The sequence below is a fragment of the Fundulus heteroclitus genome, chromosome 23 (assembly GCF_011125445.2).
Source record: "Fundulus heteroclitus isolate FHET01 chromosome 23, MU-UCD_Fhet_4.1, whole genome shotgun sequence".
In the NCBI taxonomy this organism is placed as follows: Eukaryota; Metazoa; Chordata; class Actinopteri; order Cyprinodontiformes; family Fundulidae; genus Fundulus; species Fundulus heteroclitus.
The window spans coordinates 27522429-27546184 of record NC_046383.1 but is presented as its reverse complement, the minus strand read 5'-3'; the positions used below and the strand labels follow the sequence as shown (position 1 = coordinate 27546184).

The 23756-nt window shown below is 43.6% G+C and overlaps 2 protein-coding genes across 5 annotated transcripts; both read left to right on the top strand.

Moving 5' to 3' along the window:
• The first annotated feature begins 527 nt into the window (after window positions 1–527).
• On the top strand, window positions 528–7384 carry stc2a (stanniocalcin 2a). The gene is made up of 4 exons (XM_012869918.3): window positions 528–924; window positions 3484–3626; window positions 5544–5755; window positions 5937–7384. The coding sequence occupies exons 1-4, from the start codon at window positions 786–788 to the stop codon at window positions 6295–6297; spliced, it is 855 nt and encodes a 284-aa protein (XP_012725372.2). The 5' UTR covers window positions 528–785; the 3' UTR covers window positions 6298–7384.
• A 6829-nt stretch (window positions 7385–14213) lies between these two features.
• Window positions 14214–23129, top strand: LOC105931004 (cytoplasmic polyadenylation element-binding protein 4). 4 transcript variants are annotated; one of them, XM_012869598.3, is made up of 12 exons: window positions 14214–14378; window positions 15293–16390; window positions 16484–16582; window positions 17445–17535; window positions 20045–20095; window positions 20443–20466; window positions 20871–21047; window positions 21173–21262; window positions 21348–21466; window positions 22386–22500; window positions 22591–22772; window positions 22865–23129. In XM_012869598.3, the coding sequence occupies exons 2-12, from the start codon at window positions 15347–15349 to the stop codon at window positions 23090–23092; spliced, it is 2220 nt and encodes a 739-aa protein (XP_012725052.2). In that variant the 5' UTR covers window positions 14214–14378; window positions 15293–15346; the 3' UTR covers window positions 23093–23129. The 4 variants fall into 4 exon arrangements, with proteins under 4 accessions (XP_012725052.2, XP_012724970.2, XP_012725134.2 ...); XM_012869516.3 differs by having other exon boundaries at window positions 17442–17535; XM_012869680.3 differs by lacking the exon at window positions 20443–20466.
• The last annotated feature ends 627 nt before the right edge of the window (window positions 23130–23756 follow it).

Here is a 23756-nt window from a genome sequence, read left to right as displayed (position 1 = left end):
TTCCTCATAAAATGTGAAGAAGGAGAAAGGCTTTCTAATTATAAGCTTTCTGTTTTCAGTTAACTGTTGTTAGAAAGTCTTAAAACAATTATATTTCTTTGACCAGATTCCACCCCGGAGTATAATTTCCCCAGAGCTTCTGTGATTGCAAACCATGCACAGGCTTCTCGGAATTCATTGTTGACGGCTGGTGGTTGGTTCCGTCTCTATTTTATCAGTGATTAATATGGTGCAGGCTTGGAAGTTTTTTTTTGCCCCCTCAGCTTCAATAAGCCAATTTGTGTCACTGCAAACTCCTAAGGTCTCTTAATTGTGTCTCTGACTCAAAAACACACACCGGCTGAAGGTCTAAAGTTACACAAAATCATATATTTCATTACTGACAGACTCAGTGGTTGAATCACTGCAGATCTTGGATATTGCCGTAAGGCGCCAGTTTTATGGCAAAAAGGGGACTTTTAAAGTGGACACACCCCTAAAACCTTGGACGCGGATTTCTTCGACTCCGATTGGCTGGGATGCGCCGGCAGACAACACCTGCTTAACTCCTTCATCCAAATTGACACCCTAGGCTCTAGAGAAATATAGGCAGCATCCCCTTCCAGCTCATGCATTCAGTAGGCTACCACACAGCTGCTCTATGACACGCCGAGTCGCAGCTGCGCCGATCGTTGATCCAAGGTGAACCTCCGCAAACACTCTCACTCACGCACGCACGCACACTCTCTCTCTCTCCCCCTCTGTCGGATCTTCGCCGGGAACGGAGGCACACTGCCGGAGACGCAATGCTGGTCAAGCTGGCCGCGGCGCTGCTGGTTTTGTCAGTGCTGGACCAAGCGGGGGGATCGGATAATACTGATTTTCACGAGCTGCCCCCGGAGAAGCCCGCCAGCCAGAAAGGACGCCTCTCCCTGCAGAACACAGGTAAGGGCAAAGACGTGCCCCCCCAGAGAGACGGGGAAAGTGGCGTGGGGTGGGTGGGTGGCGGGGTTCCCGGGACACGTGTTTTCTGTCGCTGCAAATTAAAAGCACGCTGCGAGGCACGTTTGGGCAAACTCCGAGATCCGCAATTTTTTTTTTTGGCGTAAATCCCGTCGTTTCGCGTTGAGTGACGCTCCCCGTTCCCCAACGAAAGGCGATATTTTGTAAATACTTCCAGACGGAAATTCGATACGTTGGTAAACTATTAATAGAACGGCACAAGGTGATAGGTTTTCCATACGGCTTGCGCGTCTAGGTGAGGGCGCGCGCCGGTGGACGTGCGCGCGTGTCACTTCGTTATGGACCAAATAACCCCAAAACCTGTATTTAGTTATGTGCGGGAGAATAACTGCTGGGCAGCAGGTTCGAGCGCTCCTCCTGCGGGTCGCTGCTGAAGACGGGCTATAATTAAGGTTATTTAAACCATAGGCTACAAATGTGTCTCATTTCCATATTAAAAAAAAAAAACAGGTGGGCGCACAGTCTTAATTCTTCCAGAAAACGCCTGCTGCGTGGCATGCGAGCCATCACGTACAACCTGTGCGCCACAGCATCGACGTCGTCTTTCCTCCTTCTTCCCCGCTGGGGGAACGGGAACGGGGACAAGGTCCCAGCGCAGGTTTCGCGGCAGCAGAGACCCCCGGTAACGCTACTATGTAATTCAATGCACGTTTGCGGCCGAGCTAGTACAATCCGAGCGCATTCCAGCGATGCCAAAACAAGCACCGCTGACAGCGGCTCACTTTTCCTGCGCGCTAAAGTTCAGCTCCCTCCACACAACTCACCCCCCCCCCCCCCTTTTCCCAGCTAGTCACCCGGAACAGCTAATCTTTTGTTGACAAGCTTGATTTCTCTTAAGTCTCCTTTAATTCATCGGTTAGGACGCCAACGGTGCGCAGTCTCCTCTGACACATCGACATCATCAGTCACCATCAGAACCTGTGGGAGTTCTCCCTTGAGTGCTGCCTTAACAGAAAATGGAGCACATCTTTTTTTGTTTGCTCTTCAAAACGTGCTTCACAAACCAAACGGTGTTCTTTAGACGTGTTATCAGTGTGGAACAATTAAGTTTGACCACACTATACATTGCAATATAACTGCAGGTTTCAAAGGGGTCCTGTTGCCTTCAAAGGGATCCTGTTGCCAGCAAAGGTGTTTTTAGGCCAATATTGTTCATGACTGACATGCAGAGCCCATACTTGCAGCCACTAAGGTGCTAAATGGGTGGGGTTGACTTGTGCAGCACTGTATCAATGAATCCTTGGTGAGAAGGTCTGATAGCTGCAGAGCTGACTGTCTTGTTAGTTTAAGAGTTTATTGCTCACCGGTACTTGTATTTGCAGTCCAATTCCCTATTGAGTGGCCATCACAAAAATCTAATTTGGACCAGATTTTATTTTTTTATTTCCAAGTGCTTGTGTTACTCCCCATCAGAATGGTGCTCTGGGCAGTGAGTCATTTCAAGAACTGCCACTAAACTGTACATTAGAAACAGGATCCCACAGGAGCTTCCAAAGTGACAGTAGCACAGCTGTCACAAAACCGTCTGTGGGGTCCTAGTGGCACAAAGAAGAGAATACATGAAACACAAATAAGGGATACCTACACCAACTCTGTCTTAAAGAAAGCCAGAGCAGCACAGTTTAGAGTTGTACTTTTAGATTTTCACCTTGAGGTGATCCTGATTCCTTAAAAAGACGAGCAAAACGGCTCTTACATTTAGAGCAGATTGGGAACCTCAAACTAGATGCCAACTTGAACACCGTGTCCCACCTGTGTTGTACACATCTTCTCGCGTTCACCAGTCTTCATTAATTGGACATCTGGAAAAATAAAACGTTTGAGCCTAATTCAAACCCTTTTTCCAAGTGCTTGGGCCTCCACCTAACAGCATAGCACCCTGAGTGGTGAACCATACTCCAATGTTAAATCTTGATCAAATGTTCACATTTTCACATTTCTGGTACTTTACTGTTAAAATTGCAATTGAATGCACACTGAGCTGATTCTTTCATGCATTAATTTCCTTTGCTTGTATTGCTGCTTATGCATCCCCATTGTATTATTGTGACTTTTTCAGTACTATGGTACTTGTTGATGCACATTTATGGAAGAGAGAGACATAAACCGAACTGCCTGCATTTGTTGTAAAAGGAATATCTGCAATGCACCATCCCATTTCAATGGCAGGCAGTGCAGATCACTGTGGCGCAGAATGACACAGTATATATATATCTCCCACCAAGTGTGTCCCCCACCCCCTGATGCCAATCTTCCCTCAGCATCCCTTTCCCCCTCATATGCTCGATATCACAAAGACACAAATGACCGCCCACATCTGTGCAAATAGTTCTACGCCTCATAAGCTACGTGATTAAACCCAAAGTGAAGTTGTGCCTTTGAGCTGTACTGTCTTCATAGCAAACACTCCTTTCAGCATGCGTCGTCGGTGCTGTGAGCACACGATGAGGTCCCTTGCCTAACCTGTTTCTTCTCTTGCAGCTGAGATCCAGCACTGCCTGGTGAATGCTGGGGATGTTGGCTGTGGCGTGTTTGAGTGCTTTGAGAATAACTCCTGCGAGATACGAGGGCTGCAGGAAATCTGCATGACGTTTCTGCACAACGCTGGCAAATTTGACTCTCAGGTACTAAGCTGGTCTGTCTGTTTGCAGACATTTTGACATTCACTGCTGCACAGTTATCCTCTAAAACCACAAAGTAAATGCGTTTTGTTTTTTTTTTTGTTTTTTTTTTTTTTGGGGGGGGGGGGGGGTTGTGTTTTGTTTCCAAATGTGCAATCTGCAATGCAATTCCCATTTAATCTCTTCAGTTTTCATTGGTTGAGGGGGTCTCTTCCGGAACCAGGGGTCATGTGCCAGCTGGCCTGGGGCCCTGTTAGCTTACTTTTCATACATAGCAGAGGTTGAAACCCTGCCAAATCAGGCTTGACTAGGGTGTTAATATGCCCATAAGGTCACATACAAGGAATGTACGTCTATGAGTGCCAGTTTAACAGATTTCATCAGAACAATTGGACCATTTAACCATTCATCCCAGAATTTATTCTTTAACACGTGCTCTAAAAAAGACAAAACGGGTTCAACCACTGATAAAATGATTGCTGTAACATTTTCTGTTCATTATTTTTGGTTTACTTCTTCTTTTAATGACGATTTAAGAAATTATTTAAACTTAAATGAAAAACTTTAATTCAATTCTTTCCAACTTTTTAAAAGGTACTCTGTAGTTTTTTTTTTTTTTTTTTTTTTTTGGCAGTTTTACTTAAGTTGCTTTTAATTACCCAAACACATTTTTTATTTTTTTTTCAAACAATTCTTTATTATATTGACTTCTGACACAACTGGAAATATTTGTCAACTTGTATTTTATTGATTAGATGGAAACACAAAACTGGTTTTCTCAATGTTAAATTCAAAGTCAGTTTAAAAATACTACAAATTAAATTAAAATTATAAAAACCTTACAAGCTCAGATCAATGAATAGGCCTATCGAATACAAGCAAGGATTTAGCTTCTCAACTGTAGTCATTCATTTTGTGGTCTCAAAACGTCCCCTTGATCACAACATCTCCACTGGGTCCTTCTGGACAAGAGAAGCACAAATGAGTCATTTCCTACAGGAAATCACCTGACTTATCAATGTGCTTAAATTTTTAAAGGTTAACACTTAGTAAGTAAAACAATTGGACTATGGTCAACCTTTTCTCTGAGAACCAAAGGCAAAATTGGCAAAGACTCACTTAGGGTTAAGAAGCTAACCTCGCTAGTCAGTTCGACTTTAGCATTAGCGCTAGCTAAACTAGCTGGAGCCTGATATTTCTTGCTTTAACAGTCAAACAGTTCATATGTTTAAGTTAATTTATAAATGTTTATCAGCCTTACTAATCTATGCTGTGTGCCACACACAACAAATGAATAACACAGCCCTGCACCTGTTGCTCCACACTGCCGGTGAGCTGGCTGAAAGAAGGCTCCCACAGTTGTATAAATACCTATCTTAGCAGCAATAGGGACAACAGTTGCCTTTTTTTCATTTGAAACAATCAGTTCAATCTTATTGTCTACATTTTAAACATTTTGATTTAATGGCTAAATATATTGAGAATAAGACTAAGATGGTTTACCCACTGACCTCATGTCACTTGCCTATGGCAACTTTGGGTTAAAAGAAGGACCCATATGAGTAACTGTGTTGCACTATTTGAACTGATTTTCTTCCCAAGAAAATCAGTTCAAATTGCTAAGAACTCTACATGGCCCCCAAATAATTTTGCTGACTAAAGTTGTATTTAAACAAGTCAAGTGGGTCCTACAAAGAAGCACCCCTTTTTTTTTTTTTTTTTTTTTTTTTTTTTTTTTTTTTTTAAAAACACTGGCCAACATTGTTCCCATTTGGCCTGAGGGAACTCCATAATGGTCCCACACACATGTTGGCTTGGTCATACAAACTCATGCCTACACAGAGGCAGGTGTCCTTGTCTTTCCAGTAGCATTTGCTTAAGAGGACTTGCAGTGACTTTGTCTTTGTATTATGCACACAGGGAAAATCCTTCATCAAGGATGCTCTAAAGTGCATGGCCCACGGTTTACGGCACAAGTTCGGCTGCATCAGCAGAAAATGTGTGACCATTAAGGAGATGGTGTTCCAGCTCCAGAGGGAGTGCTACATCAAACACAACCTGTGCTCTGCTGCAAAGGAGAATGTGGCGGTCATTGTGGAGATGATCCATTTCCAAGATCTCTTCCCCAAAGGGTAAGCAGCTACCCTGGGTCAACTTATTTATTTTTTTATTACGTTTTCTACTTTTTTTTTTTTCTCTCTTCATTTCAAAAGCTTAATCCCAGTGATTCATCTCAATGTGCAAGATCATGATGTACTTCCAAATGTTAAATCACAGGATTCATGCGAGTAATGCGCCTCTCTCTCTGTCCAGCCCATACGTGGAGCTGGTGAACATCCTCCTGAGCTGCGGCGAGGAAGTCAAGGAAGCGCTAACTCGTAGCGTCCGACTACAGTGCGAGCAGAACTGGGGAGCGCTGTGCGACAGCCTGAGCCTCTGCTCCTCCCTCGTCCCGTCTCCTGCCAGCACCGTGGTCGAACACCATCGCCACACTTTCCCCTCTCCCCACCTAGAGCTGGAACACCCGCGCCTTCCACGACAAGGCGACAAGGACAGGGCTAGTAAGGCGACCCTCAACGCCCACCCGCGTAATCGTAGCCAAGGGCCCCGCCGCCACAGTCCAGAAGCAGCAATGGTGACGCAGCAAGATCCCAAGGCTGACATCCGAAGGTGAAAGCTCAAGAAATCTTTGTACCCCTTCCAACATTTAAAAGCCACATTTGCAGACTTATGCACACATCCATGCCGTCACATGAACACACACACACACATGCACGCACACATACCTTTTACAACAAACTCCAAGACCGAACGAGCAGAAGGAAACAAGTCCTGCTTGTTCCTTTTATCTCTTCCGCTTCTCCAGTCATTCCAGCAGTCCCACATGGTAAACTTGCAGGGTAATTGTGGTGTAGACCGATCTTATTTTATTTTTCATTTTTTTTTCTTTATGAACAGTTGTTACCATAACTATTTCAACTGTTAGGTCTATTTTGGCTCTAATATAGTAGTCCTCAAATCATTACTTACTGTAAGATTTGATTATATTTTTATTTATTTTCTTTATGCAATGTTTGAAATATCAGAATGTACATAGAAATAAACATCTATATTTATATGACCATGTATAAATATAGCAACAACATGCAATACTGAGATCCTATTAATGACAAAGTATACAGTGTGCTGTCTCTTTACAGTGTTGCACCAATCACACCTTGAAGTGTAGATATGTAATATACTCCCTTTGCTGTTTTCAGAGTTGGAATGTGTACTATACCCATATAGATACTTGATAACTAAACAGAAATTGTACAGGTTTTGTCCAGTTCTGGCACATATGAATCTTAGTGCATGATGCCCATAAAGTCGACAAACTTGTGCATCTATTTAAAGTGAAAGTGCACCCAAAAGAAGTTAGTTGGTTCAAAGTAGAATAATGGCCCATTTGCATAGAGGGACATAAAAGCTAAGGCAGATCTTCGCTTTGCGTGGAATCTCGTTGAGTCAGAACAAACCCAAGACATTTATTTTTTTATTTTTTTATTTTTTTGGGGACTCCTCTGCCTCAGAATAAATGGGTAGACTCTGACTTTTTTTTAATTTTTATTTTTATTTTAAATGCGGAAATCTGTTGCGTCACTCTTTTGAATTGCTAATGGAGCTTCAGAAACTGTCTTGGAAGCATTTCAGAATCACTTGTATTGTTTCTTTCAGAAGTATTTACACCCACTGAACTTTTTTTTTTTTTTTTTTTTCTTCTAACATTTAGCTATGTTCCAAACACAAACTGATGAATTTCATTTGGATTTTAAGTGGCAGACCAACACAAAGTAGTGTACAACTGTGAAAAAAGGGAGCGAAACGCATCGTTTTTCCTGCCTATTAGAATCTCAAATATTCGGCATACGGTTGTATTCAGCCCGGCTGAACCTTCTGTTGCAGTTACAATTGCACAGAGAATGTTTCTTCACACTTTTTTTGCTAAGTAGCTCAAGATCAATCGGATTGTCTGGCAACAATACTTTTCTAGTCCTACAACAAATTCTTACTTTAGCTCTGGGTGTCTTGTTTGGGGGTGATTATCCTGCTAGAAAGCGAACCTCATTCTCAGGTCTGTTGCAGCCTCTAGCTGGCTTTCTCCCAGGATTACCCTGTTATGTAGAGCCATCCATCTCCTTTGATTAGCATTAGCCACCCTGTCCACGCTAAAGAAAAGCTGCCCCACGACATAATGGAGTCTTCAGAGTAATGTGGATTGTTTGTGCTCTGCTGCGTTTTGCAGGTTGGGCAAAAAGTTTCATTTTGGTTTTAGCGGACAAGAGTGCCATCTTCTGCATTGTCCTCTACTTGGCCTGGGTTGAACCTACAATGGGCCTTCCTATGCCTTTCTTTCAGCTTTGAAAGCTAGTTGACACACTTCCATATAGGCTACACATGCAGAGTGCACAACTAAGAGTTGTCCTTTATGGCGAATGTTCCCACCTGAGTTCTGGATCTCAACAGCTCCACAACTTGATTTCCCCATTTGCTTTACAATTATGCACGTCTTTATGTTGGTCGGTTGCATAAAATCCCATTTATAATACAATAAACTTTACAGTTGCAATGTGAAAAGGGATGGGGAGGTATATGCATACTCTTGCAAGGCACTACAACTTTAGCTTGTTCAAAACTACTCGATGAGTTATTCAGAATAGTTCGTTCTCTGTCAGCTATCAGTGACATCGCCGTGCCTAAACTGGTTAATGTCCACAGTGACCGCTTCTCTGTGATTTACGTGAATGGATAAGTGCTTTGTCGTGAACAGATTTAATGTTGGGTTATTTTAATTTTTTTTTTTTTTTTAATAATGGTGTTGAGCCACAAAAGTCTTAGATTTTGCACTTTGGGGGATTGTCTGTTTTGTGCTGGACAGCTTAGCCAGGAGGTCTGCATTAACAGAGCAGTCGCCCTCTAATCAAAGACTACATTTCATCTGAGCGGCCTGGTTTCCTTATCAAGCACACCGCTGAGTCCTGCATCACCGCACGGCTCCTTAGGACCAGATTTAGCCCCTTTCTGCGCTCGGGCCATGCTACTCCCTCTGGCATCCGAGAGGGCAGGAAACCGGCTTGACAGAAACCTTCCAGATCTCTGGCTGTCTCTAAATTAGCCCCTATTCCTCTCTGGGCTCTGGGTCAGACGTGAAGGCCTGTTATTTTATCCGTCAGAGCCGCGGGCAGCGCAGCGAGGACCCAGGAAGCGGGCTACGTCCACACACACAGGGGCTCTGGCGTTGTTGTTGTAAATGTTATATTTACAGAGGCCACCAGAGAATTCCTCTGGGCCGCGGCCAAGAGCCAGCAACGCAGGGAAGGCAGGGAGGCGTGAAAGCAAGACTAAGAGGGATGCAGTCAACGTCTTTATTTTTTTTTTTTGTTGATTCACCCCGTTTTAACTTTCCCTCCCTTACTCTTCACTTAGATAAAAAACACAACGTCACACTTCAGCTCTAGAGGTATTTGAGCACAAAGTACCTCATGGTTGGCAACCATTGTTGCAGAGGGTAAACCCAAACTCGTTCATATTTTATTTTTTTTTTCAGCTGAGTCAACACTCTCCACCCCCCTGTTTACGTGCTTTTTTTTTTTTGCTTTTTTTTTTTATCCCGTATGAACATTCAAAGACTGTAATACCTAAGGCTTTCAGGCTGTCGTTTTTTGTTTTAATGTTTTTAAATTGATTGTGGAAAGTTGGGATTGCTGTAATAATCCCAGCACAGGACATAAGCTAATCCTCTTGAGAATGTACTGTATGTGTTTTTAAAGTGACAATCTGTTCAGCTCTCTGTCATTAGGTTTTAAAAATGAGGCTTTTTGTAATGATGTACAGTGGCTTGAATGGCTTTTCTTGTGTGCTCTGAGGAAAATGAAACTTAACCACGTCCCTGTATTCCTGGTGCTCTGCTGCCACTTCACATTGCTCCTCTCTGTTCAAGCACAGGGTGGAATATAAACAAGATTTTTGAGTTGGTGTCACATCATGCCCAATGTGACCCTGTCGGTATCCTTGGCTCCCTCTCAACTGCATTGTTTTCTCATTAAAACATTTTGTGTCATAAAACAACTTGTGTCTCGGGGTATTTATTTTCTAGAGGCGAAACCTCCAAGCAGGGCAGCAGTGAAAGCGACGACGTCTCAGGTGTACCCTCGGGTTAAAGGACACCGTATTCTCAGAGGACTTTGCTGCATTTATTTTATTTATTTTTTTCTGACTGGCCATGTTTCTGGTTTCACAGACTGGAAATATCCTCCCTTTCGGGAGGCCTAAACATTTACGTCACCAGCTCTGGACTGCCTGCAATGTGCGAGATGGGTTTTGAGTGTCAGTTTTTATGAGTTGCCCCAACAGTGTACATTGCCTCACCAAACATTTAGACAGGGTTCTAATGTGAAAGGTGGCCTTCCAGCTGCTTTTTTTTCTTCCCTCCCTGCAGCCTTGTTGGTATTCTTGGATTTAAGTATACAGAGTTTTTCTTGTGAGGCATATTTAGATCTTTGTAACACAAGTCTGGCCCTCTTTTTTCACTTTGTCTGCACTCTGTCAGAGAGGGCACATACCATGACATGACCTACCAAACAGTTTCTGTAACAGAAGCATCTCTGCAGTTCAGTACGTTCCTGCCTGCCTCGCATGGTGATTCGTACGTACAGTGCTGCAGACCAACTCTCTCAGCGTGCAGCCATGTTAAATGACCACCAGGTGGCGGGATTTCCTCTCAAAACCGCATTGGCGTAGGCGGTGGCAGCAGGTGTTTGGTTATTTTTTTTTTTTTAACAAGAGGATGACAAACTGAAGCCCAAGTCTCTTTATAACATGAGGATAAAAGTCAAATGGTGCATAGTCCAGATTATATTTGAAACGTGACCTTTTATCGTGCATTGTCTCGTTTAACAGACCGCAAACAAGACGCATTGATAGGAAGGGGGGAGAAAATCCAACAAACAAATAAAAAAAAAACAAAAAACAGATGTGACTGCACTGGCTTTTACGCTCTGAGATATTATGGTGTCTAATACTCTGCCTATACTCCACATTCTCCTTCAACCTTTCTGACATTTTGTCATGTTCCAACCCCAAACTCCTGCTAATTTTATTGATACACCAAACGGTGCACAATTGCAAACTGGAAGGAATCAATGCTTTTCAAATAAAAGTGAAGATGACTTTCTCTCAGCCTCTTTTACTGATAGCCCCAATTAAGTACAACCAGAAGTTATCCTTGTTGGTAAATTGAGTCCATATATGTGTAATCGAATCTCTGCATAAACAGAACTGCTGTTTGGAGAGCATTAGAAGGGGAGGAAAATGGGGGTTGAGTAGTTTAGAGCAGGGCTGGCGTATGAAACAATGTTCCAAGCTTAAAACATAATGGATCAGTTTGTCCTGTCATGCAAAAGTGTGAGGTGGGAGAATCTGTAGACAGTTGTGCATTGAACAGATGTTGCCTTTTCAAAGAGTAACGGGAAGAAAGCCATTGCTGAAAGAAGCTATCAGGTCTGTTGGCAGCAAACACCCGAAGGAATGTCGGATGAGAAGTTTGACCTTGGGCTACATGAAAAACGTGGAGGACAACCGACACTGCACGTCACCCTGGAACACAGCAACCCCCAAAAAGTGAAACACGGCGGGGACAGCATCCTGTTGTGGACATGATTTCTTCTTTGGGTGGACGAAGCCAAATACAGGTCAGGTATGTAAGCTAACCTGTTAAGGGCTGCAAAAGCCTGGACACTGGGGTTGAGGTTGACCTTTGGGCCGAATAATAACCCAGAACATGCAGCCAGAGCTACAATGGAATGGTTTAGAGTAAAGCACTCTTATGTGTTAGAATAGTCCAGTGAAACTACAGACCTTAGTCCAGGTGAAAGTCTGAAAAATGAATGGTCTTGTGTGGATGCAGCATGGCAAAAAGTGAAAAGGTTCAAGGTGTATGAAAAAAAAATGCAAGCTATAGTATTTTCATGGATTTTACATGTGTATTTTAAGTAACAAAGCAAAAAAAAAAAAAATCAAGGCCACTGTGTGGTGCAGCGCACATTCTGTCTAGACCACAGAGCGTGTATGGGGGGGAAATTATGCTGCGTCACTCTCTGCTTCTTACAAAAACACCAGTCTGAGATGGGCGACCTCGTGGCCGAACAAAAGGTGGCTGGCTGGAACTGAAAGCTCTCAGCTCGCACCTCGAAGACAGTGGAAGACGCAGCTTTTTCCGATGTGGCGAAGACTAGCAGAGAGGGGGCTGGTCTGGAGAGAGGAGGCTGTGTGTCAGAGCAGAGAAACCTGAGACAGCCGGCCCCAGGCACTTTTTGAACGTCTGTCCTGTCCTCCACAGCTAACTAATGAATTAATGACTGGATGCCTGAGTTACATGGATGAATCATTTAGGATCCATCCGGGGGTGAATGCATGTCCTGCACTGTTGTCTGGTCCCGGGCTTTCAAAGCACATTTATATAAGATGTCCTTTATGTAAAGCAACCTAAAGGTTGTGCGAAAAAAAAAAAGTATGTTTGCTGCATAAGGAAACTCAGCCCATCTTCACTGGGGAATAAAGTGTGCTTTAGAGACAAAATATGCTGACACAGCTCAAGAGGCTGGAAGCCTACAGAAGCATACACCTTCAAAATCAAATGGCCCCGTGTCAAAGCTTTCTCACTCCCTTGGAAGGTCAGAGACCATTAAACCTGCAACACCTGGACTGGCTGTATGGTAATTCTGAGGGAAACCGAAACGCTCAAGACACAGTTGTGTTATTAAACCACTCCAACAGGCCCTGCAGAGAGTGGGGCGGGCTGGTGCCTGCTACTGCTACTCCAGGATACAAATGAAGGGTGGGTCTGCCTGGGGGGAATCACAATGCTGCACAGATTAGAGCGGTGAAACCAAGCATTTTTTTTCTCACACTCTCTCTGTCTTTTGAAAGCAAGTCTCACTTAATCAGATGTTTTCATTGTTCTACAATATCTATCTTTCTTTTATTCTATCTATCTATCTATCTATCTATCTATCTATCTATCTATCTATCTAAAGTAAGTATCACTCTGTCTTTAGGGATACAGCTTGGAGTGGAGAAAACATTTGCTTACCCAAATTGTCTCATCTGCATTTGCAAATCCAACACCATGGTTGTGCAATCTATTGACTTTGAGCACCTATTGTCTATTTAGGTTTTACCTCATGTAACAAGATCTATCTATCTATCTATCTATCTATCTATCTATCTATCTATCTATCTATCTATCTATCGCCACTCTAGCATTGTATTCATTTCAGGATTTTAAGGTATTTTCTTTTGTCAGCTTGGGAAAAACAATTCATCAACAAACAAAAATACAAAACATATGGCTTAACTCTTTAGATGATTCTCTATGCTGTATGTCAGGTATTTAACCATTACCTCTTAGGACATAATTTAGTAGCTGCCTTTTAAGTGTTACTGGCTTGCTCTGTAGAGCTGCTGTTGGTACATCCGCAGAAAGCATATGTATCATTTCTGAACCGAGTTGTACGATGCCTTGTAAAAAAACTGTCATTCCCCTTGAACTTTCTCACATTTTCATCATGGTGCCGCTTCATGCAGCATGGCTACATGTCTATGATGTGATTTCATGCGACCGAACCACATGCAAGAACTGCATTGATGTAAAGTGCAGGGAAAATTGTACATACAAAATAAAATAAAAATATTAATTGGAAAGATATGGCTTGCAATTAAAGTCAGCATCCTCTACACTGATACCCCTAATGATATGTAGTTTTCCATAAGCCTTGTAAGGGCGTTTTGGCTTACACTCAAAACCATTTGTGGCAGAAAACTAACATGGTACATCACCTTGAACATTCACATTGAAACATGGATATGGATATGCTTTTCTTCAGCAGGGATAGGAAACCTGGTCAGATTTGACAGGAAGATGGAACGGAGCTTAAAACAGACCAACCCTGTGAGAAAACCTGTTACAGTAGACCGCAAAAGACTCGAGGCGGTGGAGATGGTTCACCTTCAAGCGGGCCATTATCCCTAAACCTACAGCTAGAGCTAAATTGGAATGGTTTAAATCGAAAACATATTTATGTGTGTTAATTATTTGTGATAATTGCTGTTCACAGATGATCTCTATTCAGTCAGTATCATTAAAAATGTAAAAAAAGGCTTTAAGACATATGAATACCATTGAATACTTTTTCATGGCATTGTAGACAATGGCTCATTTATTTAATAAATAGCTACTTTATATACTTGAATGATCAAAGATTTTTGAATAACTCTTTTAAACAACTTCTGAAAACGCCCAGTTTAAATGCTGCTCAAAGCTACTCATGGATGTATTTTTATTCTCTCTTATTTATTTAGTCTCTCTTTCCTATAACTCCTATTGATTTGAAGTCGTCCTTATTTGGAAAGAGACGCAACTGCCATTCATTGAGAATAGGCGATGTGGGCGTGCGCTGACTGTAATTATCCAATCAGAGGGCAGAACAGAGCCGGCGTGGGCGGGGCCAAAGGGGAAAATCCTTCCAGTGAGTGGCTGGCGGAGGGAGCTGGAGGTGGGCAATAGAGACGGAAGTGTCTCCCCACTGGCCCAGCTGTCAGCTAGAAGAGAGAATGAGAAGACCATTTACACCGGCTGCTTAGGAAAGCCAGAAAAAGGGAAAACGCTAAAAAAATATGGCAACATCTTAACGATAAGGTCATGACGGCGAACTGAAGGTAGATATACTGCGAGACGTTGCATTTTGTTTTTTTAAAGCCAGGTTGTTGATGCGGCGGAGCGGCAGTTGAAGGCCTCGCTGCGTTACTTTTGATGTGTGGAGGAGGAAAAAAAAAAAAAAAAAAAAATGACCAGAATCGGTAAGTCTGTGTGACATTGAACGCACAGGACACGAAACAGACGAGGTCGTTTAAAGAGCCACGCACCGTCTCTGAACTTGCCACCGACCGCGTCGTGTACGTCGTGGGGGGAGAGAGACGTTGAAGGCGGCCGAGGTCGACGGTCGCCTTCTGGGGCGGTTTGCAAATACAACGTCTGCTGGGTTATCGGCTATTATCCTAGCTTAGCGGCTTGGTGAAGGCAACCACCCAGGATACGTCACCGACACTTTTTTTTTTTTTCCTCCCCTCCCCACCATCAACCTCCCAGTATTTTAACAGATGCCTTTTTAAAGAGGTCGTTGCGTTAAAAGGCGACATTCGAGGCTATAGGTGTAGGTGCCGTTCGCCTGAGCGGGGGGGGTTTAAAATGGACTCTGCGTGATTAAAAGGGCGCATGAGCAGCTGTTAGCTTTGCTGCTAGCTGCCTGACGACCTTTTTGGAGACGTCAGCCCGAGCAGAGCAGGCGTCCGGCAGCAGCAGCCAGCCTGGGCCGGCGAGGCTGGGTGTTTTCCGTGCCTTGGCGTGCGGCCGTAGTGTTATATTTCATCCAGGCCTCCCATGGCCGAGCCAGTCAATGATTTAATCTCATTGATTGCATCACAAGACCAGGCAGGCTGCAGCAAAAAAAAAAAAGGCACATTCCCTGCGTCTGGTTGTGGTTCATTTGTCTTAACGGTGATCTAATTAAACGTGTAATCCGGCCTCTTGTCCTCCTTTTATCTTCTGTCCACGTTTTTTTTTTTTTTTTTAGGATAAAGAAGACGGTGAAAGCGGAGAAAAAAAAAAAACCTACCGGGCGTCCTAAATGGGGGACTACGGCTTTGGAGTTCTCGTGAAGAACGGCAGTGGCAGCAAATCTGCTTTCCCCGTCAGGATCCCTCCTCACCTCCAGCCACAGCACCTCCAGCACTCCTCCAACCCCCCCAGCCCCCCTCCCTTTGTAAACAACGCCTGCTCCACCAATGGGGGCAGCGCTTGGCTCTTTCCCTCCGTAGCCCAGCACGGTAACATGCAAGATGAGATTCTGGAGTTGGACAAGTCCAAGGCCTTGGAGCTCCAGGACATGCAGGAGAAGTCCCAAGTCCAGGCCCAGCCTCAGACTCTGTCTCCGGGCCAGCAGGAGGTCGGAGGAGGCCTGACGGAGCTCGAGGGAGCTCATCCTGACGATGGCCCCTTGGAGAAGGGTTCCCTGGAGAGCGGCGTTGGGAAGGAGAAGTTAAGAATCGAGTCTCCGGTTCTGAGCACCTTCGACTACCAGGACAACCTTGGGATGGCCACCAGCTGTGCACAGTCCACCTCGTCCCCGTCGTCGCTGACCAGCTTTAACAACTGGTCCCCCGCTGTCCCATCCAACCAGTCCCCTGTGGTCGGCGAAGACGTCGGCGCCTTCTTCGGTCCCGCCGGCTCCAACACCAACGGCCCGCCGCTCCTGTTCCAGAACTTCTCTCACCACGCCGGCTTCGGCGTGGGCGGGAGTTTTTCGCCGCAGATCGGACCAGTCACCCAGCACCACCCCCCCGCCCCCCATCCTCATGGTCAAGGGGTTCCTCAGCAGCACCGCCGCTCCCCAGCTAGCCCTCATCAGCCCCAGCCTTCCTTCCCGCCGCACCCGCACCGCGCCGGGCCCTTCCCCCAGCTGCCCCACCTCGCTCCCGCTCAAAGCAAGCCCCCCTCTCCGTGGGGGAGCTACCAGAGCCTGTCCACTCCGACGTCCACCTCCTGGAGTCCAGGCGGCTACAGCGGCTGGGGAGGCACCCAGGGGGTACGGGAGTACCGGCGGGGCGTCGGGGGAGGGGTGACTGGCCTCAACTCCTACTCCCCTTTGAAGAAATCCTTCCCCAACAACCAGGTAGCCGACCGACGCGGTGAAAGTTGTCGGATAGCGACGCTGATAAGAACGCTCGGGCGAATTTAACGTTAGATTTGGCGATCTGTTTTCCAGATTCCCTCGCAGAAGTTCCCCAGGAATACCTCTGGCATCAATCACAAGGGCTGGGTGGAGGACAGCATGAACCGCAATGACGGCGTCTATTCTTTCCAGGTCAGCTGAAAGATGGCCGCCGACTCAAACTCCTCCCCTCCGGGGCCGGGGGTCCTGCAGTTTTTACACCCGCCTCTGCGTTCATCGCAACCGACTCCAACATGAGCTCATTAGCAGGGTTTAACTGCACGCTAGCGGGGCAGCTACCTAGCCCTTTGATTAAGGCAAGGGACGCATCTAAAAAGTGCAGGACACCGGCCCACGAGGGTTTGAGTTTTGAGACCTCTGGCTTACCGTATGTTGGGTGGATTCAGGAAATGCTTTGTAAGGAGTCGGTCAGTAATTCTTATGTAAACTGTGTATACATCTTGGGTAGCTTTCAGGGGCAAGCGTTAATCCTGTTTAGCATGCTCGGCTGTGTCGAATGCAACAAACGAGCCTTTTTAGCAAAACAGGATACGTGACGGCTCAGCCGTCTAAATGAATGAATAGGAACTTGTGTGTGTGTGTGTGTGTGTGTGTGTGTGTGCGCGCACGCGCTTATGTTCTTAGGCCTTATCTAGATCATTTGGTTAAATGAGAGCAGTCTTATCATCTGGACTGATCACATGTGCTTCCTCTTGTCCTGATTTAAGAAGTCTTGTGCTCCTCTGCTGCTTTATGTGCCCTCAATGCTCTCATATACTCAGGGATGTTATTTTAATTTTATTTTTTTCCATTACATATTAGGTAAATTTTTAGGCTGTAAAATTTGACTCATCTTGTCGGGTAGGATGTCTTTTAGTATTGGTTTATAAGACACGATGACTGGACGCATTTTCACAGGTGTTTTTTTTGTAGCGTACCAGGCCAGATCTCGTAGACTGCTGTACCTGAGGTGGGAAGCGTGAAGTCTGAGTGTTGTGGTTCTGTCTTCCAGCAGGAGAGAACGCGGCCTTTTGATGGTTTCAACATGCACTCTCTGGAGAACTCCCTGATTGACATTATGAGGGCTGAACAGGATTCCTTAAAAGGTTGGTTCCCACACCAGCAATTCTAACTAGAGGCTTGTTGTCCTTTCAGCTGGCCGTAGACCGGGGTTGAGATTTTGGCACGCAACTGAAAAAAGTACAGTTTGGCACTTATTGTCCTCAAAGAGATGATTGGATTTTTACTTAATACAGTTAGATACTGTATCTTTTGAGTTGTAGTTTTATTCCTATTTTATCTTACATTTGGAATGTAACAATGAGTCTTATGTTTCATTCAAATGGGTAGAGACATTGTTTCTTTAAAAAAAAAAAAAAAATAGGGATAATGTAATCAAGGGAGGAAAAAAAGGTCTAAGATTTCAGAAGCAGTAACTTCTACATCTGTGGTCGGCAATCTTTATGATCCAAAAAGCAGTTTTTGCCCTTATTCACGATGAATAAAATTTGGAGTAGACCCTACATGCCCATTTTTGTTAGGTTTATGAACACATAATGTATATTCTTTCCTTTTGTATGGTTTTGTTAAAGGTAAAGTGGACGGTTTTTCCGGAAACGTATGTAAGAAATGTCCAAGTCCCTTTTTTGAATAACTGCGTGTGAGCAAAAACATCCTACCTGCTTTTAGCTCCTTAGGGGGATCGTGCGGAAAAAAAATCTCCCAAATCTACTCTGCTCCTGTTTCTTCCTTTTGAGGCCGCCTTCTTCTTCTCATAAACTTGTAAGACCGTTTTCTTTTTGCGACGCTCAGCCATTTTCAAAGTATACGGCGAGAGCAGCGGAGCTACAATGAACGGCTAACACCTGAGCTAACTGGATACACTGGGGCTCAATCCAAATACCCTCATGGAGCAAGGACTCTTTAGCCAAAGCGGAAGTGAGTCAGTGGTGGCCATGATAAGCGCTGTCCGAATATTGCAGTCCTTAAGGAAGGTGGTAGGAAAAGGAGCCTGTATGCTCCCTACCACGGCTAGTTTTGCCTTGATGTCCCTCACTGGTGCTAATAAGCCTTAAGGTATCCCACAATCCTTTGTGTGACATGATATATCAGCACAGCCCCCTCATGGAAATGAACGAAAATGTCCGGACTGAACGGAGCGAGCGCTTTGTAGTTGGCGTACATTTTTGGAAGGCTGTAGGCCCGGATTTGACTCGTATCATCCATGAGCGTTTTCGTCACGTAATGACATCGGAGTTAAAGGCTGTCCGGAATCGGCACAGAGGTCCTAAGCTCCTTTCCTATCCACAACAGAGTTCTTAGTATTGATCCCGTGAAATTCAAGGAACAGGAGCCAGAAGCTATTATTAAAGGTATTCAGATGTAGCCTAGAAGTGTGCATGCGCAGCCAGCAAAAGGGAACCTAGGGAGGAACGAGCACGCACACAGGGGTTGCGTCACAATGTCTGGCATGTAGGACAACCACAACCCCCCACAGAACTGAAAGGTACTTCTCCACTATGCCTTTTTAATAAAGCTATCTATCTATTTATCTGTTCAGACCAAGCAAAACATCTAACCTTTTAGGGAAAATGAAACTATTTTCTTGGATGAAACGTTCTATATTTATGGAAAATAAAGACAATATGGTTTGCAGCCTCATGACAAAACAAATGGCCTGAACAAAATTCCTCGTGGTGTTACAATCTTTTTGTGTGGAATGTATATGCAAATATAGCTTTAAAAAACTGGAGCTATTTTTTTTGTTTCTACCTTTTTTTTTTTTTTTTTTTTCTCTCTCTACCTTTTTGAATAATAATAAAAAAAAATAAAAAAAATCTCAGGACTTTAAAATGTTAGGAAGAGCCACATGTTGCTCTGGAGTTGCAGGTTCAGGCCCTTGTTCTACAGAGGGATGATGCAATAACCAGTCCATGTTGTACCAGTAATGGTGGTGGGATGTGACGTACCTGGTGATACTTTAGTGCTGTAAACATTGTATTCATAAGGCCTTTAACTAATCTGAATATTATTGGCAAGCAGCAAAGTTGTTTTTTATTTGTAAACCAGATGTTGCCAAAGTTTTTAGATCAGGAAGTGTCGCAGGGAGGGTTATAATTAAATATTTTTATTTTCCAGTTTCAGGATTGACTTCTCCCTGTCTGGGATCTTTACAGTAAAACCCAAAACAGAGACATTAAAAATTTTACGATATTTATGATGACAGGACTTGCAATAAATTCAAGTGATATAGTTGTTTTCCTGGCATCAAGCAGCACCTGTGGTTACAAAGATTTTAAAAAGCAGTAGTACAACAGGACTTGGACTATTTATTTATTTATTTATTTATTTTTTGTTATAATTGCTAAAACTGTAACAGAAAATTTAAACATACTTCCATGTGGGGGGGGGGGGGCTTTTCACTAACCGTGACCTCAAAATCCAATATGGCTGCCCTGCATGTAAAACCTAATAATAGTTGGGATTATATAATGTGTGTATTGCATAAATATTCACTTTTTAAACATGTTTTTTTTATTATTTTTTTATTGCCAACATGCCATTTTCCAGCTAAAAATGTTCTGAGTTTTTTGTTTTTCTTCTTTCCTCCCTCAGGCCGCTACACATTCCCACATCAGGGTGGAGATGTGCCCCTACCTTTGAATGGTATGTAACCCCTGATGGACAACTAAAGCCAAATCGGGGCTTGAAATGGGTGTCTGCCACATGCGAACAGTTGGGGCATACATTTCTTCTCACTGGGGGAATAAAAATTACGTTTTTGTGGCATTGGACCAAAAATAGTCAAATTATACGGGAACGAATTGGTGGTTGCTACTTAATAGTGAATCTTATTCATGGGAACATGTGTAAATTATAATTGGATGTTACTTTGAAAGGACGTTTTGCTGGTGATCAATAAATTTCAAGCCCTGCTAGGTATTTTTATTTTTTTATTGCTGTTTTTGCTGTTTCTAAACTTAATTCAAGAGTGTTTTGTGTTTTACATGCAGCAAGAACTTATGGCAGAAGACGAGGTAAAGCTAATGAATGTCTCGGTAGCCCTGATTAAAGTGTTGTCCCCTGTTTTTTGTTTTTATAGCCTCTGTTTGTCTACTCTGCTTTCATTTGAATCATTCCCTCTTTGAAAGGATGTTATTGAGCCTTTTATTGGACTTTTTTTTTACAGATTTCTTCCCAATAATTCAAGCAGTTTTTATAAAAAACTAAATTACCAGTAATAACAATATGTCTTTTAATCAAAAAGAGGAATTATTCAAAATCGGTTAAAACCTATTTTGTGTGCTTCTGCTCGTTTCTTGACATTTCATTGTTTTAATTCAGTCACATCTTCGCTCTACGCTTTCCTGTTCCTGCTGTTAATTGGTATGAACCGCGTGGTGTCGAGGCTGCATTCATGATCCGGCTAACTTTCTGCCAGGCCATTCGTCTCTGTTCCCCATGGAGGATGAGCGTTCCTTTGGAGAGGAAGAGTCCGGCGACCAGGGGCTCGCCGGCCTCGGCTCCGCCCACTGTTTCCCACACCTCAATGGCGAACGCGTAGAGCGTTATTCCCGCAAGGTGTTCGTCGGAGGGCTACCCCCAGACATAGACGAAGGTAAAAATAAGACTGGACTGCCTAAGTGAATTTACCAGCTAGAACTGACGGCAAAGACTACAGCACTTCCGCTGATCTAAAGGGCGCTGTTGATTAGTACTGACTTTGAGTTCTACTTTTCTCAGACGAAATCACTGCCAGTTTCCGCCGATTTGGCCATCTCTTTGTAGATTGGCCCCACAAGGCAGAGAGCAAGTCTTATTTTCCACCAAAAGGTGAGTCAAGCACGCCTATCGTCTTTTCTGTTGACCAAAAGTAACGTTTTATGCATACTCATAGTTCTGGCTGTACCTTTTCTAGGATATGCATTCCTGCTGTTTCAAGATGAGAGCTCTGTCCAGGCATTGATTGACGCCTGCATTCAGGAGGATGGTAAACTTTACCTGTGCGTCTCCAGCCCCACCATCAAAGACAAGCCGGTGAGTGTTTTGTTTTGCCCGTCCTTTCCAAGTGGAAAACGCACACTTAGCCAAGACTGAACACGTTAATGTGATGCTCCTGGACTTTCCAGGTTGTTGCTAGAATGTAACCTTAAAGACACCTTGACTTGTGTGTCTATGTGCTGTATCATATACAATTATCAAGGTTTTCCATGGTATTAGAATATCATGGAAAACCTTGATTATTTTACAGTAATTCCATTCAGAATGTGAAACTTATTATATTCATTGATTGCACACAGACTCATATATTTCAAGTGTTTATTTCGTTTAATTTTGATGGTTATAACTGACAACTAATGAAAACCCCAAATTCAATGGAATTACTGGAAAATAATCAACTTTTTCATGATATTCTAATATGACCAGCACCTGCCTATGCTCAGTACTCGTTTGGAGCGTCTCTTGCATAAATAACTCTGTTTAATCCTACATGGCTTTGTAATTAAGGCTGACCAACAGCAGAAGATGTCGAGGCTCCCCAGATCGTCACTGAAAGCTTCACATTTGATAATGCCTCTCAATTTTCCACTAATGTGCTCGAGTAGCGACATCTGTTGGCAGCTAGCCAACCTGTCTTCCTGGTCATCTGTCAAGTCGGCAGTCCTCCCAGTGGTTACACAGATTAAATAATATTTTTGTATTTAAAAGCCCTAAATATTTTTAAATTGCTTTTATGTGATATTCAAATTTCCAGTGACTGATGTTTGTGTCATAAACCACTAGAAGCCCTGATCATCAAAATGAATAGAAATAGAAATATAAATCTATGTAATGAATGTTTCTCACCTTTTGAATTGAATAATTAAATATGACCATTTGATATTTTTTATTTAGATGCAGACTTCTTCATTCAGTATTTAGTTTAATTTTAATGGCTTTTTTTTTTTTTTAATAGGTCCAGATTCGGCCCTGGAACCTTAATGATAGTGACTTTGTAATGGATGGCTCTCAGCCGCTGGACCCAAGGAAGACCATCTTTGTAGGGGGTGTACCTCGTCCGCTACGTGCAGGTAAATAAAACGGGCTCGCATTTCTCGCCTGTCAATAGGTCTAGGTCAAAGGTTTTTTTAACAACTTGCATTTTATCTCGTCTTCTCCAGTTGAGCTCGCCATGATCATGGATCGCCTTTATGGGGGAGTGTGTTACGCGGGGATCGATACAGATCCCGAACTCAAGTACCCAAAAGGCGCAGGGAGAGTGGCCTTCTCCAATCAGCAAAGCTACATCGCAGCCATCAGTGCCCGATTTGTTCAACTGCAACACGGGGAGATTGATAAACGGGTCGGTAGCTGCGCGTGGCGTTTAGCCAAAAAATCGTATTTGTGTCTGCCTTCCCTTTCTGACCGCCTCCTCTCCCCTCACGCTCCCCGCAGGTGGAAGTGAAGCCATATGTTTTGGACGACCAGCTGTGCGACGAGTGCCAGGGCACGCGCTGCGGGGGGAAGTTTGCTCCTTTCTTCTGCGCCAATGTGACCTGCCTGCAGTACTACTGCGAGTACTGCTGGGCAGCCATCCACTCCAGGGCCGGACGCGAGTTCCACAAGCCGCTGGTGAAGGAGGGAGGGGACCGACCGCGACACATCTCCTTCCGTTGGAACTAAGGCTAGAGGGAGGGAGCAACGCATGATGGAGGGAGGGAGGGAGGGTGGGAGAGAGAAATTAGGGAAGGGGTATAGGCTGTAGTATGAAAAATAAATGCACTTTTCTTTTAAGTTAAAAAAAAAAACTAATTTATTTTTATTTTAAAAAATTTGGCCATCTAAAAGAAGTTAATAGAAAAGAGTCGAATCCCATTTATGTTTTTTTGACATTAAGTGTGCATGAGCAAATGGACGCATTAGATTTGAATTTAGATGTTTTGGGTTGTATTTCTAACTGAGTGTACTTTTTTTGTTTCCTTGTTAGTTGGCAAAGCTGCTTACATTTGTTGTTGAAAGTAACACGATTTAACTGAGGTTGATCACGCCTGAATCAGTATACAAACGGTGGAAGTTGAGTTTATGAAAAAAGTTGCATTTTCCTTACTTTGTGCTCGCAGGACTTTAAAGAACAACTGTACCATTTACCAAAGGTTGAGTGCAAACGGTTGGAACTCTGTTTCAGATGGATCGATTATTTGCTTTTCCCAATTAGATGAGTGAGAAGCCTCTGGTCAAGGAATAATAATAAAAATAAAATAGAATAAGTCGCAAAACAAAATCCTCCCTCGAGTTTGGCACACGCTTATAGATTGTTGGCATAAACTTTTAGGTCTTGGTTTAAAAG

What these genes read in the sequence shown, in the direction of transcription:
- stc2a (XM_012869918.3), top strand. Translation starts at nt 786, where the DNA reads ATGCTGGTCAAGCTGGCCGCGGCGCTGCTGGTTTTGTCAGTGCTGGAC. An exon ending in CCTCTCCCTGCAGAACACAG is followed by an intron (nt 925 to 3,483) that starts GTAAGGGCAAAG and finishes CTTCTCTTGCAG; the next exon opens with CTGAGATCCAGCACTGCCTG. An exon ending in CTGGCAAATTTGACTCTCAG is followed by an intron (nt 3,627 to 5,543) that starts GTACTAAGCTGG and finishes TTATGCACACAG; the next exon opens with GGAAAATCCTTCATCAAGGA.
- LOC105931004 (XM_012869516.3), top strand. Translation starts at nt 15,347, where the DNA reads ATGGGGGACTACGGCTTTGGAGTTCTCGTGAAGAACGGCAGTGGCAGC. An exon ending in ACCCCCAGACATAGACGAAG is followed by an intron (nt 21,048 to 21,172) that starts GTAAAAATAAGA and finishes TACTTTTCTCAG; the next exon opens with ACGAAATCACTGCCAGTTTC. An exon ending in CCACCATCAAAGACAAGCCG is followed by an intron (nt 21,467 to 22,385) that starts GTGAGTGTTTTG and finishes TTTTTTTAATAG; the next exon opens with GTCCAGATTCGGCCCTGGAA.